General features: G+C 45.0%; 1 protein-coding gene across 1 annotated transcript in view; it reads right to left on the bottom strand.

The window, feature by feature from the left end:
• RND2 (Rho family GTPase 2) overlaps positions 1 to 13,925 on the bottom strand; it is a 97,153-nt gene that overhangs the window by 64,291 nt on the left and 18,937 nt on the right. Inside the window, exon 2 of the mRNA XM_044297026.1 lies at positions 5,627 to 5,714. Within this exon, the coding sequence (XP_044152961.1) occupies positions 5,627 to 5,714 (88 nt within the window). The remainder of the gene's footprint in view (positions 1 to 5,626; positions 5,715 to 13,925) is intronic.

Raw genomic sequence — 13,925 nt, 5'->3', positions numbered from 1 at the left:
TAACCGGGAATAGGACGAAGCTTGTGCGTCCTCTGTTCTTTACTAGCTAACTAAATGAAAAGCAGAATTTTTCCATTCCTGCATTAAATTAGCCCAGTGTGACTACAGAGTTACAGCAGTTATTTTACAGCTGCCTAAGAAGCATCGTAAAAGCCAATATTCGAAATTGGAACGTTTTCAGTGGTAATGTGAATTACTAGAAGGCTGCATTTTTTTTTCCTGTGTGTAGAGTTATGGCTCGTAGCGAATAACGGACAGAAAAATGTCTCTCTGTCCATAGTTCACATCTGCTTTATATTAGTCTGTGCAAAGAATGACTTTTTCTTTCCTGAAACATTATGCTTGATCTGTGTCTGTGCTAAAATCTTTACCGCCTCATACCAGTCGCTTTAAGGGAAACTATCAGCTCTATATGCTGCCCTTCCTGAGGGCACAGTATAGTGACAGTGTCTGCCACTTCTGTGATAGCAGTCAATAAAACAACGCACATCAGCGGTGTGAGAGAGATGAGTCCAGTGCAGCATGCTGCCCCCTCCCCCGGATGATTATTGACAGTTTCCTTTCCTATTCACAGCAGGTGCTGCATCCGACTAATCTCTCTCACATCACTGGAGCTCTGAAATTACTGAATGCCATCACAACAGTGACAGTGCTCTGAAATGAGCAGGTCTGTCAGTGAGGGTAGTGTATGGGAGCTGACAGGTCCCCTTTAAAGGTGTTTTTTGGAAGCTTAATATTGATGGCCTATCCTCAGGATTAATGGATGTCTGACAGCTGGCACCCTAGCCGATTAGCTGTTGAGGCCGTGGCGCCCCGGTGACTGCTGCAGCCTCCTCACAGCAGACCGTGCACAAAGCCGTACATTAGATAGCGGCTGTGCTTGGTATTGCAAGCTGGGGAACATTCACATTGATGGGACTGAGCTGAGCTTAGCCCATATGACCAATGAACGTGACGTCACTGGTCTAGGAAGAGACCGTAGCGCTCACCGGAACATCGCACCCTCTGCAAACAGCTGATTGGCGCGTGCATCGGGAGTCGGCCCCCAGCGATCAGATTTTGATGACCTATCCTGAGGATAGGCCACTAGTATTAAACTCTCGGAAAACCAAACGCTTTCCACAAGCTGTCCGAGAGATTTACCAGCTCTTCCCAGAGCCCAATAAGTCTCCCTTTTTTTAGAAGAATGGCTAAATGTGTTGAGAGTCATATGTAACAAAACATCCCCCCCCCCCATTATGGGCAGTTTATTGGTCACCTTATTCATAATATATTATGGCCTGTATAATGAGATATACTGTGTATATCGATAATAAATAATAATACATATTAATATTATATACGTATAAAGTATATATATTCTGCGTTGCATCATGCGAACCCCCCACCAAGATGGAATAGCAGCTCTCTGCCACAAGGAACGGCAATTACCTCCACAAGAAAGACCCCTGATAGCATAACACATGTTACCGATACACATATTAGGAAATGTTTAAAAAAAAAATTAATTGAAATGAAGGCTGCGTTCTAAGATGAAGGAGGCAATAAAAGTGCATAATGATGGCTTCTTCTGACATTAAGCTAACAGGGTATTATCCTGACGTTACTTCTAGTATAAAACACATTTATTACTTCCCACTATGACAGCTTCAAATGCCAATAACTGGATATATAATCGCGGGTTCAACTTGATAGCATTAAAAGTGATTAATGTTAGCGTAGCGAGCAAGTAGGAGGGGCCTGTGCGTAGATGTGCCCGGGCTACGAGGCCTGATTTATTATTGTGCAAAACTTCCAGTTCCCTTTATATACATGATATACTCACTGCACTTGTATTAATAAGCAGATGCTAAACTATGTCCCTCATGACTGGGGATATATAAATCACTGTGCTGTGTGCTAGGAGAATGGGTAATGCGGCAGCTCCGACTGGTAAGTCTCACAGACTACTGGTAGCCACATTGCACATAACTGAATTACGTAGGCTTAGGCTGGCCATACACTTTAGATTATTGTAGGCTGACAACTATCTCTCCCGATTCTCCCATATACAGTCGAAACTCGAAAAATTAGAATATCGTGCAAAAGTCCATTTATTTCAGTAATGCAAATTAAAAGGAATTGCATTAATGCAGCTTAAAATTAGAATTTTGTGAAAAGGTTCAATATTCTAGGCTCAAAGTGTCACTCTAGTCAGCTAATTAATCCATACCCCCTGAGCAAAGGGTACCTCAAAATTATGACTTTGGGGTTTTATAAGCTGTAAGCCATAATGATCCAAATTACAACAAATAAAGGCTTGAAATATCTCGCTTTGCATGTAATGAGTCTATCTCATATGTTAGTTTCATATTTTAAGTTGCATTACTGAAATAAATGAACTTTGCACAATATTCAAATTTTTCGAGTTTCACCTGTACATGCATGCTCAGCGTGCACGTAGTATTGTTGAAATCCAACAGCCCAATCCTTCTTTGCCCTAACGGCCAAAAAGTCGAGACAACCACCGCCACCCCACCCCAATCACATTAGATGATTGGCAAACTCACTGAAATCAGTATAGTGTGAATGAGGCCTTAAAGGGAGTTTGTCACCTAATCTAAACCTTTTAGACCGCTCAGATCAGGTTATAGACTTATGTGCCCTCATTACAATGGTATCTTTATTTGTTCTGTCCCTCGCCGAGATCTGCAAAAAAAGACTTTTCAAACTTATGCTAATGAAGTTCAGCAAGTGCCCAGGAGCGGCGTTACTGCAGCAAGTGCCCAGGCCCCTCGGCGATGTGCCCACGAAAACCACACCTCTTTCACCCCTCTGGCCCACCCTTGTTTCCTATTATTACCGCTTCCTCTCCCTCCCAGATTTCGCGCCAGCGCTGCCGGTGCATGAGCAGTCTAAATACCTGTTCCTCTGCCCATGGTGGGCACAGCAGTGCGCAGGTGCAGGACAAGTGTGGAGCGGCGCAGGCGCGAGATCTGGAAGGGAGAGGAGGAGGTAATAATAGGAAACAAGGGCAGGCCAGAGGGGTGAAAGAGGTGTGGTTTTCTAGGCACATCGCCGAGGGGCCAGGGTACTTGATGCAGTAATGCAGCCCCTGGGCACTTGCCGAACCTCATTAAAATAAGTATAAAAAGTATTTTTTTGAAGATCTCGGCGAGGGACAAAACAAATAAAGGTACCATTGTAATAAGGGCAAAGGCGTCTATAACCTGATCTGAGGCTTTTCCAGGAATAACTAACTTTTAAGTGATGCCACAGCCTTCCGCCATTATTGAAAGACTCATACTCACCTGCTCTCCACAGCTCAGGTCCTGCGTGCTGGATCACGTGTGTCCATCTTACGGATCTCTGGCTTGCATACTTCTAGCTGGGCATGGTCACCTCGTCTGCTGCAACAAGCTACGTCACCGATGAAGGCAATGGTAGGCTGCAGAGACACATGTCGCTTGTGGCAGCGGCAGGGCCGGTTTTAGACAAAATGTGGCCCTGGGCAAAATCAAAGTGGGGCCCCAAATCTTGTAATAATGTGCTAAAAACACAGTCCGACATCCAACACCTGACACCCTCGCCGATCAGCTGTTTGAGCAGATGGAGCGTGCTGTCCACTGCTGCTGTCCCATAGACATACAGCAGTGAGCAGGAAGAGAGAAAGGTGATGGCACATGCGCACAGAGCACGTCGTCTTCTCAAACAGCTGATCGGCAGGTGTGGCGGGTGTCCCTACAGTACCCTTGTAGTAATAATATAACCATGATGTCCCCCTGTAGTGCCCCCCAATAGTTCCCATATATAATGCTCCCCCCATAGTGTCAGTATATGTATATATATATATATATATATATATAATGTTCCCCTGTAGTGCCAGTATATAATGCTCCTCCATTACTCCCCAGTAGTGCCAGGTATATATAATGATCTCCTTCCCCCCTTTCTTGGTGCCCCCAGCAGTGCGGACATTTAGTATAACAAAAAACACCTCACTCCCGTTTTCCCCGCCACTGTCTGCGATACAGACCACAGCTTTATCTGTGGCTTGTGTTGCTGCGTCCTGATGCATGCGGTCCCAATGACATCACCACTCCTGCTCTGGGTCTCACGCGATCACGTCATCATGCGAGACCCAGCGCAGGAGGTCCCATTGATGTCATTGCGGCTTCTTGCGCTGTTCTAATGCCTCACAGGCTTGTGGTCTAGCGGCCTGAGGCTTGTGAAGTTGGGCGGCCTATGCGCCCCCCTTTATGGGTAGCAAAGTGGCGCCCTAGGCGGATGACTACCCTCGCCTATCCATCGTCCTGGCCCTAGTTCAGAGCACATTAACGCAGGAGGTATAACAGGAGAGGACTATAACTCCCAGCATATCTAAGCCATTATTATTTAATATCAGAGCACATTACAGGGGGAAGTATAAGAGGATGGGACTACAACTCCCAGCATGTTCAAGCCGTTATTATGTAATATCAGAGTACATTATAAAAGGAAGTATAAGAGGAGAGGACTACAACGCCCAGCATATCTAGGGTGTTGTAATGTACCTTGATATTACATAATAATGGCCTGGACATGCTGAGAGCTCTAGTCCTCTCCTGTTATATCTCCTCTTGTAACGTACTCTGATATTACATAACAAGCTGGACATGCTGGGAGTTTTAGTCCTCTCCTCATACCTCCTCTTGTAATGTACTCTGATATTACATAACAGGAGGTAGAGGAGAGGACTACAACTCCCAGCACTTTCCTGGCACTTACATTGAATCATTCAATTCTTCCCATGCATCACTGTTCTTCTTCATTACTTTACTGCATAGCCCCGCCTCCTGTTCTGGTCACATGATGGTGAGGTCATCACAGATACTTCATTCCCCTCTTCTCTGCTGAGCTCCGCCTCCTGCACGTGACATCATGGCAGGTCCTACAGCACCAGTAGAAGAGTGTTGCCGCACGTGACATCATGGCAGGTCCTACAGCTCCAGTAGAAGAGTGTTGCTGGTGTCCGGAGCTGTCAGTTTGCAGAGCAGCACTGTGGTAATGACTTGTGTTATGTGTACAGTGAGGGGGCCTTACAGGGCATTGTAAGGTGCAGCTTTTCAGCTGTCCGCCCGTCCGCTTCCAGGGACGTTCAGCTGAAGAGCAGCACTGAAGCAGGGTGCCTCTTAGAGGATGGGGGCCTGGGGCAATTGCCCAGTTTAACCCCCTAACGCCGTTCCTGGGCAGCGGAAAAGGTAACCATGCCCAGTCACAAGTATGCAAGCTGGAGAACCAGATGACATGAGCAGCGGAGAGCAGGCGAGTATGAATCTGGCGGAGGTAGGCTTGAGGCATCACAGAAAGTTATTTATTCCCAGAAAATCCCTTGAAAGCCTCATTCACACTATACTTCCCCAAATTAATGGGTCATCACCAGAATCTATTCATTTTTAAGGACCTTTTTGTCTACTTTGTTCATTCCTTTCACATTTTTGCTACAATTGCTCTTTAAAAGAAAATCTAAAATAAAATGAAAGTTATTTTGCTGGAACATCCACACAACACATAAAATGCTCATTATTTCCAGCTACAGATCAGCACACCTGCCATGCTGTGTAACTCCCAGACAGCCCGCCGATATACAGCAGAAGCAGAGACTCACCAGACGTGTCCCACATGTTGAGCTCGATTCTCTGCTTGTCTATCTCGAAGCTGGCGGTGTAGTTCTCAAAAACAGTCGGGACATAATTCTGAAAAAGAGAGAACGAGATTATGATTCGGAGAAGTGGACACAGAAAACACTCCGGAGCAAAGAGGAGAAGATGAGAGTATTTTGCACCAGAATATTGTGCCTGCGCCATTTATGACTTGGATTCTTAAATGTGTCCAAACCTGTGATGTTGTTTCAGAGAGCGGTAAAGGGAAGCTGTGACATATTGCTACGTAGGGAATTATATTATCACTTTTATACCACCTTGGATACAGTTTTGTCCAAAACATTCACCAAAATCCTGTCTAAGGCCTCTTTCACACTTGCGTTGTCCGGATCCGGCGTGTACTCCACTTGCCGGAATTACACGCCGGATCCGGAAAAACGCAAGTGTACTGAAAGCATTTGAAGACGGATCCGTCTTCAAAATGCTTTCAGTGTTACTATGGCACCCAGGACGCTATTAAAGTCCTGGTTGCCATAGTAGTAGTGGGGAGCAGCATACTTACCATCCGTGCGGCTCCCGGGGCGCTCCAGAATGACGTCAGAGCGCCCCATGCGCATGGATGACGTGTCCATGCGATCACGTGATCCATGCGCCTGGGGCGCCCTGACGTCACTCTGGAGCGCCCCGGGAGCCGCACGGATGGTAAGTATGCTGCTCCCCGCTCCACTTTACCATGGCTGCCAGGACTTTAGCGTCCTGGCAGCCATGGTAACCATTGAGAAAAAGCTAAACATCGCATCCGGCAATGCGCCGAAACGACGTTTAGCTTAAGGCCGGATCCGGATCAATGGCTTTCAATGGGCATTCATTCCGGATCCGGCCTTGCGGCAAGTGTTCCGAATTTTTGGCCGGAGCAAATAGCGCAGCATGCTGCGCTATTTGCTGCGGCCAAAAAACGTTCCGTTCCGGAAGGGAAGACATCCTGATGCATCCTGAAGGACGGACTGTCCATTCAGAATGCATGGGGATAATCCTGATCAGTATTCTTCCGGCATAGAGCCCCGACGACGGAACTCTATGCCGGAAGACTATAACGCAGGTGTGAAAGAGCCCTAAAACTACAACAAAACAAGGCGCAAAACAGAATAAAAATTTTATACAAAGGTTATCAAAAAAAAACTTGAATCATGCATGTGCTAAAGGAAATACAATTGTGCCACATACGCCTTGCATATTTGCACCAATCAAGGCATCTAAAGTGACAGCATCAATTACAATTTAACACAATTTTCAACCACTCAACTTTACACACTTTACAATCTGAGTGTGACATATGGGGCAGATAGGGGTGATGAAGAATGGCGGGTTGTAACACTGCTGAAAAGACTCCCCATAGGCCCTATGAACCTACAATGGAAAAATCTGTAACTAGGTGTCATGCCAAAGGGTGTATTTTTTTATTTTTTTTTGGAGGGGGGGGGGGGGGGGGGTACTATCTCTTCTTAGGGAGAGAGCGCTTTAATTGGCATGAGGAGACTTATGGACCAGACATGCTCCTTTGGAATTCTGGGAAGAGGTTATGCAAATTAGCTCTTAGCTCTAAGTTCTGACTCTGATGCCACCAGATGTAAGGCAGCTATCTTATAAGTCAGTGTTCGACCCTTTAAATAGGCCTTGAGACATGACTCAGATATTAAATAACCCAGCATCTCATCTGCAGACAACAGTTTCGGAGTGATTGCCCCTCCTCAGGGCAGAGCAGAGAGTACTATCTTAACTGGGTGAGAGGCCAAGTCAGGATTTGGGGGTACTATCGCTCTTTGGGGAGAGCACACCCCTATCGGCGTGAGACTTATAGGCAATACATGCTCCTCTGGATTTCGGGGAAGAAAGGGATGCTACTGTCGCTGTATGGAGCTGGAAGCAGAAGGCTACATACATTGTGTAGTGGCCGTGACAAGGTACTTCAAATTAGCTCAGATTCATTGAACTGGTGTTGGTGCCGAAAACTACAAAGTGTACAGTTTATAGTTTCCGGTACCAGTGGCTACCCAAAAACAGCTGATCATTGAAGTGCCGGGTGCTGGACCTCCACCAATCTAATATTGATGATGACCTATCCTGAGGAATAGTCATCAATAGAGGATCACTTTCCAGAGACCTGGCTGTAGGAAGAATAACTGAGCATGTGTGACCCGCAGCTCTCATCTCTGTAGATGGATGTGGACATTGTATACACTCTGACCACCAGGTGGTGCCATACTGTCTAAGTAAATGTAATAACTCTCTAAATGTGATTGTTTACTGACAGCAGGTTTTGAGCCAGTTGAGCTATTATATTATGTAACTGCATTATAAGCGATTCTCCAATATGATGTCGAAAGGGTCAATGCCTTTTGTACGGTATTGACAACCAGTCTTATCCAAGAGCATCCAGAGTAAATCATGTTCATGGGACGTCTCCAACGTGTAAGACAACGAAGCCGAGACACATCCATTCACTAACTGCCTATTAATGACTGTGGTTACAGAATCTGACTAATGAACACGAACATCTGACTGGTTACTGCTGGTTACAAAACAAGGCTTCGTCTGCTCTCTTTTCATTCTACTATACGTACAGATGTAGTAGAGCTGACTTTGCCATATATAGGGAGGGTTTGTACCTAAGCGTTCAACTAAACTTTATTAAAACCTATTCTAAGTGTGATAAAGTAATTTTTGAATGTACTTTTTAAAAATAATTTTCCTTGTGAAATAGGCACCTGAAGTTCAGATGCCTATAGCGCTTTGGCATCTGTACACAGCCCTGACCTGTCAGTGCTGTAATGGTGTACTGTTTCCACTGGGGCTGCAGTGAGCTGAGTACAGGCAGGAGCACACATCGCTGTTCCTGTCTGTACCTGCTCTACCCGCTAAAAGCTCTGCACAGCACATCACCTATGTGATACGCTAGGCTTAAAGGGGTTGTCCAGGTTCAGAGCTTCTTCACCCGGGCAGCTGCTCTAAGATGAGCATTGGAACATTTCATGCTCCGATGTTCTCACTTGCCCTTGGCTGAAGGGCTTTTTCTGCAGATCCGGTGATGTACTGGGTCTCTCCTGGTTGAGGCTTCCGCCTAGCAGTGTTCCCGGTAAGCCTCCGCCGGGCAGTGTAAAAATGTAAACAAAAATGCTCTGCGCGATACAGCATAGGGCAAGGGAACGCATCGGAGCAAGGAATGCTCCAATGATCCTAACAGAGGGCCTGCCTAGATGAAGATAAGGATATGTCCGGGTTGAGCTCTGAACCCAGACAATCCCTTTAAGGCCCCATGCACACGGCCGTGTTTCACGGCCGTGTGCGGGCCGTGGAACCGCGGCCTGGATCCCTCCTGAGAGCAGGAGCGCACGGCGTCACTGGTTGCTATGACGCCGTGCGCTCCCTGCTGCCGGCACAGTACAGTAATACACTGGTATAGATCATACCAGTGTATTACTGTATTGCGGCGGCAGCAGGAAGCGCACGGCGTCATAGCAACCAGTGACGCCGTGTGCTCCTGCTCTCAGGAGGGATCCAGGCCGCGGTTCCACGGCCCGCACACGGCCGTGAAACACGGCCGTGTGCATGGGGCCTAAATGGCGCGAGCGCAGGCAGGAGCAGCGATGTGCTATGCAAAGTCTCCGATTGCTCCATTTTGCTAGACTCCTGCACCGATTTACGATATATCACATTGGTACAGGATTTTAGCAGAGCGAAGTGTGCAGAGGCAGGAGCTCTGCATAGCACATCACTGCTCCTTCCTGTGCTCGCTCCACTAAAGCCTGGTATGGCACATCAGTGATGTGCTCTGCAGAGCTTTGAGGTTACCTGTATACGTTGCAGATTACATGTGGTTTTTCCGTATGGATTCTCGTGCTAAAGAAAATGCGTTGTAATACAGTACCAGCAAAGCGTATGAGACTAAACAAATCTCATTTACACTTGGCTTTTTTCTTCCGTGCAGAAATTGACCTCCAGTTTGATTTTTGAAATCTGCAGCATGTGAAGTGTTTTTCTTGTGCAGATTTCACCCTTTTCATCAAATCTGTAGCAAAATTCTCAAGTACAGTTGAAACCAGAAGTTTGCATACACTATATAAAGACACATATGCATGTTTTTCTCAATATCTGACATGAAATCTGAATAAACCTTTCCTGTTTTTGGTCAGTTAGGATTACCATAATTATTATTATTTGCCAAATACCAGAATAATGAGAGAGAATGTTTTAAGACATTTTTATTACTTTCTGCAATGTCACAAGTTTACATGCACTAAGATTAGTATGCATTTAAACAATTCTGGACTGAACATATGATGATGTCATGTGGAAGCTTCTGTTAGGTTTGTTGGCAACATCTGAGTAAGAGACACACCTGTGGATGTATTTAAATGCACACCTGAAACACACTGCTTCTTTGCGTAGCATCACGGGAAAGTCTAAAGAAATCAGCCAAGATATCAGGAAGAGAATTGTGGACTTGCACAAGTCTGGCTCAACCTTGGGTGTAATTTCAAGATACCTGAAGGTGCCTTGTTCATCTGTACAAACAATTATATGCAGGTACAAACAAGATAGGAATGTCCAGCTATCATACCGCTCAAGAAGGAGACGGGTTCTGTGTCCCAGAGATGAACGTGCTTTGGTCCGACATGTACATATCAACCCAAGAACAAAAGCAAAAGACCTTGTGAAGATGATGGCGGAAGTTGGTAACATTGTGTCAATATTCACAGTGAAACGAGTACTGTATCAACATAGGCTGAAAGGCCACTCTGCCAGGAAGAAGCCATTACTCCAAAAGAAACATAAAAAAGCCAGATTAATGTTTGCAAATGCACAGAGGAACAAAGACTTAAATTTTTGGAGACATGTCCTGTGGTCTGACGAAACTAAAATTGAACTTGTTGGCCATAATGACCATCGTTACGTTTGGAGGAAAAAGGGAGAAGTGTGGAAGCCTAAGAACACCATCCCAACTGTGAAACACGGGGGTGGCAGCATCATGTTGTGGGGTTGTTTTGCTGCAGGAGGGACTGGGGAACTTCACAAAATAGATGGCATTATGAGGAAAGAGGATTATGTGGAAATACTGAAGCAACATCTCAAGACATCAGCCCGGAAGTTAAAGCTTGGGGCGAAGCATACTGCCAAACTGGTTACAAAGTGGCTTAAGGATAACAAAGTCAATGTTTTGGAGTGGCCATCACAAAGCTCTGATGAAAATTTATGGGCAAAGCTGAAAAGGCAGGGGTGAGCAAGGCGACCAACAAACATGGCTCAGTTACACTAGTTTTGTCAGGAGGAATGGGCCCAAATTCCAACCAACTATTGTGTGGTAGAAAAGGGAAGTCGTGTTGCGCCAAGAGGTATCACATTTGTGTACTGTCCTGGTACACATCCCCCCACTGGACTCACTATTGTGAGAAGCTTGTGGAAGGATATCCAAAACATTCTCTCTCTCTCTCTCATTATTCTGGCATTTGGCAAATAATAATCATGGTAATCCTAATTAAACAAAAACAGGAAAGGTTTATTCTGATTTCATGTCAGATACTGAGGAAAACATGCATATGTGTCTTTTTATACAGTGTATGTAAACTTCTGGTTTCAGCTGTAGCACATGTAGATCTTGATGTGGATTTGATGGGTGTAGAAATGCACAGAAATCCATGTGGAAATTCGTACAGAATTTCTGCAAGTCTCAGTTTCTGCACCCGTGGACAGGTAGCCTTAGCTAGCAGAGGTGGTTCAGGCAACGATGTGTGCTCAGCTCTGTGGCCCTAGTAGAATCTGTACACCAGTTCACTGTCTACAGATTCAAAAACGCTATAGGCACCTGAATTCCAGGTGCCTATTTTGCGAGTAAAACTGAACAAAAATATGTAACAAAAGTATGTTACAAAAATATTTTTATCACATTTAGAAAGGGTTTTGTCAGGAATAAGGACCACCGTATCCCTAGTTATTATAATGTTTGCTGTGATATTATATGTTTTATGGTTATATGTCGTAGTGTAATATATTCCGGTGTGATTCACATATACATACAGTGTGTATTTATGTAGTTATGAATTGGTTTAAGGCTGCATAAAGAGAGAGCCGAGCTATCTGCCTTGTACCTAGGAAACAGACAAACTGCTCCCCGGGGGGAAGTTAGCACAGATATGCTAACGAGGATGGGCCCGTTTGCTGGTCACATCTCAGGACAGGGGACAGCAGACTCTCTGGCACCTTTTGTCAGCGGGGGGCTTCCTAATCAGAGAATGAACAATAATCCGTAATCCTTCATAACTTGTTCAGGAGGGGGCGGATGGCCCCAAAATCCAGCTCATCATCTCTGGTATGATGGGGGCATTGCATGGACACCAGACATGGCGTATCAACTCGCCTTCATCTTCTTAAAATAAGGATCTCACCTTCCGAGCGTCCTGGACGTGTCGCGTTAGATATGCTAGGACTCAGAGCGATGAGATATGAATTATGAAGAAGGGCTGGGGTCTTTATATTCACCAGGGCAACTGGGAAAATATATTTTGGATATTTTCCTACCTGTTCCCTAGTTGGCCAGGGGGCCGGCTGCATGGGTAATCCCCCACAGGCCTGCTCCTTGAGGGAAGACATAAAAATGTAATCCCTGGGATATTTGTGTGTCACAAAGTGGGAGAGCCAATCGAATTGGTTTGTGCACCATTACTCTGCCCAAATCTCTTGGCAGGAAAGGACTTTTACCACCCAACTGCTAAGTTTTAGGACTTTGTTTTCTCCTTTTTATTTTACAATTGTTTGCCATTTATGTATGTCTCTTGTTAATCATTTTTTGTAACCAAGTACTGTCTATTTTTCGTACATTAAACCTAAAAGTTTGATGGTTTGTCTTGTAACCTTAAGAACCTGTTAGCTCCATGAAGAGTGTGTGTGCAGTCTGAGGCTGTATGTTGTTTTTCCGTGAGGCTTACTATCGTGTGGGTGTCTGCTTGCGAGTGGAACATTCAGGGGTGTCCTTTTGACTTTATAACGGGCAGGTGGTGGAGGCAAAAGTTTTGTGCTATTGCGTGGGTGTGCTTGCAGGCTTCAGGTGGCGATTTATGCTCGAGTAACAGACTGGTGCAGGGCGTAATAGCGTGTGAGGGTGTGAGGTGAATCGGCCTGAAGGGCTTGAGCAACCCTTGTCACTTGAAGCGGTGGGCTGGTTTGGTCCCCGGTAAGTGACAGGTTTTAATAAAGTTCTGTTAAAAGTTTTGGTACATTTTAATGAAAACTGTCTCTATAGTCAACAAAGGTAAAATACAGCAACATTGTAGCATCTTTGATACACTTTTCCTATATGTTTTCTGTTGATTTTTATTTGTCAAGTGTGCAAAAACATTTTGTTCTACAGAAAACTGTCCGCAAGGAGCTGTTGATGAATCGGTGTGCAGGGGCATAGCTACCATGGAAGCAGGGGAATTGGCTGCTGGAGGGCCCAAACTCAGGAAGGGGTCCAGGAGGAGGATAGATGGATTTATTTTAAGGCCCAGGGAGTGGTGAGTATGGTGCTCCCAGTCTTAGCACTAGTATTACTTACCGCTCCCATGGCCTGTTGTCTGGGCGCCTGCATTGCACTGCATTGTCCACAGGACAGGACGTAGTGCGCATAGGAGCACGCTTTGACCTGACGCTGTGCAACATCAGATCACAGTGTAGTGTTCACCTAGACACAGTACTGCAAGAAGAGCGGAGGTGCCCATAGGAGCAAGAGAGAGGTGAGTATTTTTTTCTAACTATAACCAGTCCTCTATCTGAGTATTTATCAAGCTATTACCAGAATCATAGGGGGGGTTGTTTTAAGCCCCTTGTGCCAGAAAAGTAAACTTTTTCCTTGTTTAAAATGTGCTTGCCTCTTTTAAAAAACAAACATGTGGGCAGGATATGGGCAACATGAGTTCCTAGCACACGGATATCCCAGGTGTAGCAAAATTATTAAAAGGCATGCAACTTTTTATAAATTTTACACATCTTATGTCAGCAGCTGCTTAAGACTGGCATACTACATGCTGGTCTTTATAAATGGGCCTACTTGCTGACAGTGTTCATGCAGATACATATTTTTTTTCTGCACTACAAACATCAAGTAAAATTTTAATTATTTTTTTTTTAAAAAATGTACAAAAAAAGCTAATGAACATATGAATATACTAGATTTTGCATGCAGTGACTTTACAGTTAATGGTAGACAAAGTTGTGCTTTTCTACACTGTTTGTACATTGTAATAAATATGTGATGAAATAAACATTTACCTG

The sequence above is a fragment of the Bufo gargarizans genome, chromosome 6 (genome assembly GCF_014858855.1).
Source record: "Bufo gargarizans isolate SCDJY-AF-19 chromosome 6, ASM1485885v1, whole genome shotgun sequence".
Lineage (NCBI taxonomy): Eukaryota > Metazoa > Chordata > Amphibia > Anura > Bufonidae > Bufo > Bufo gargarizans.
Note: the sequence above shows the minus strand (reverse complement) of the source record. Positions and strands in the feature narration are given on the sequence as shown.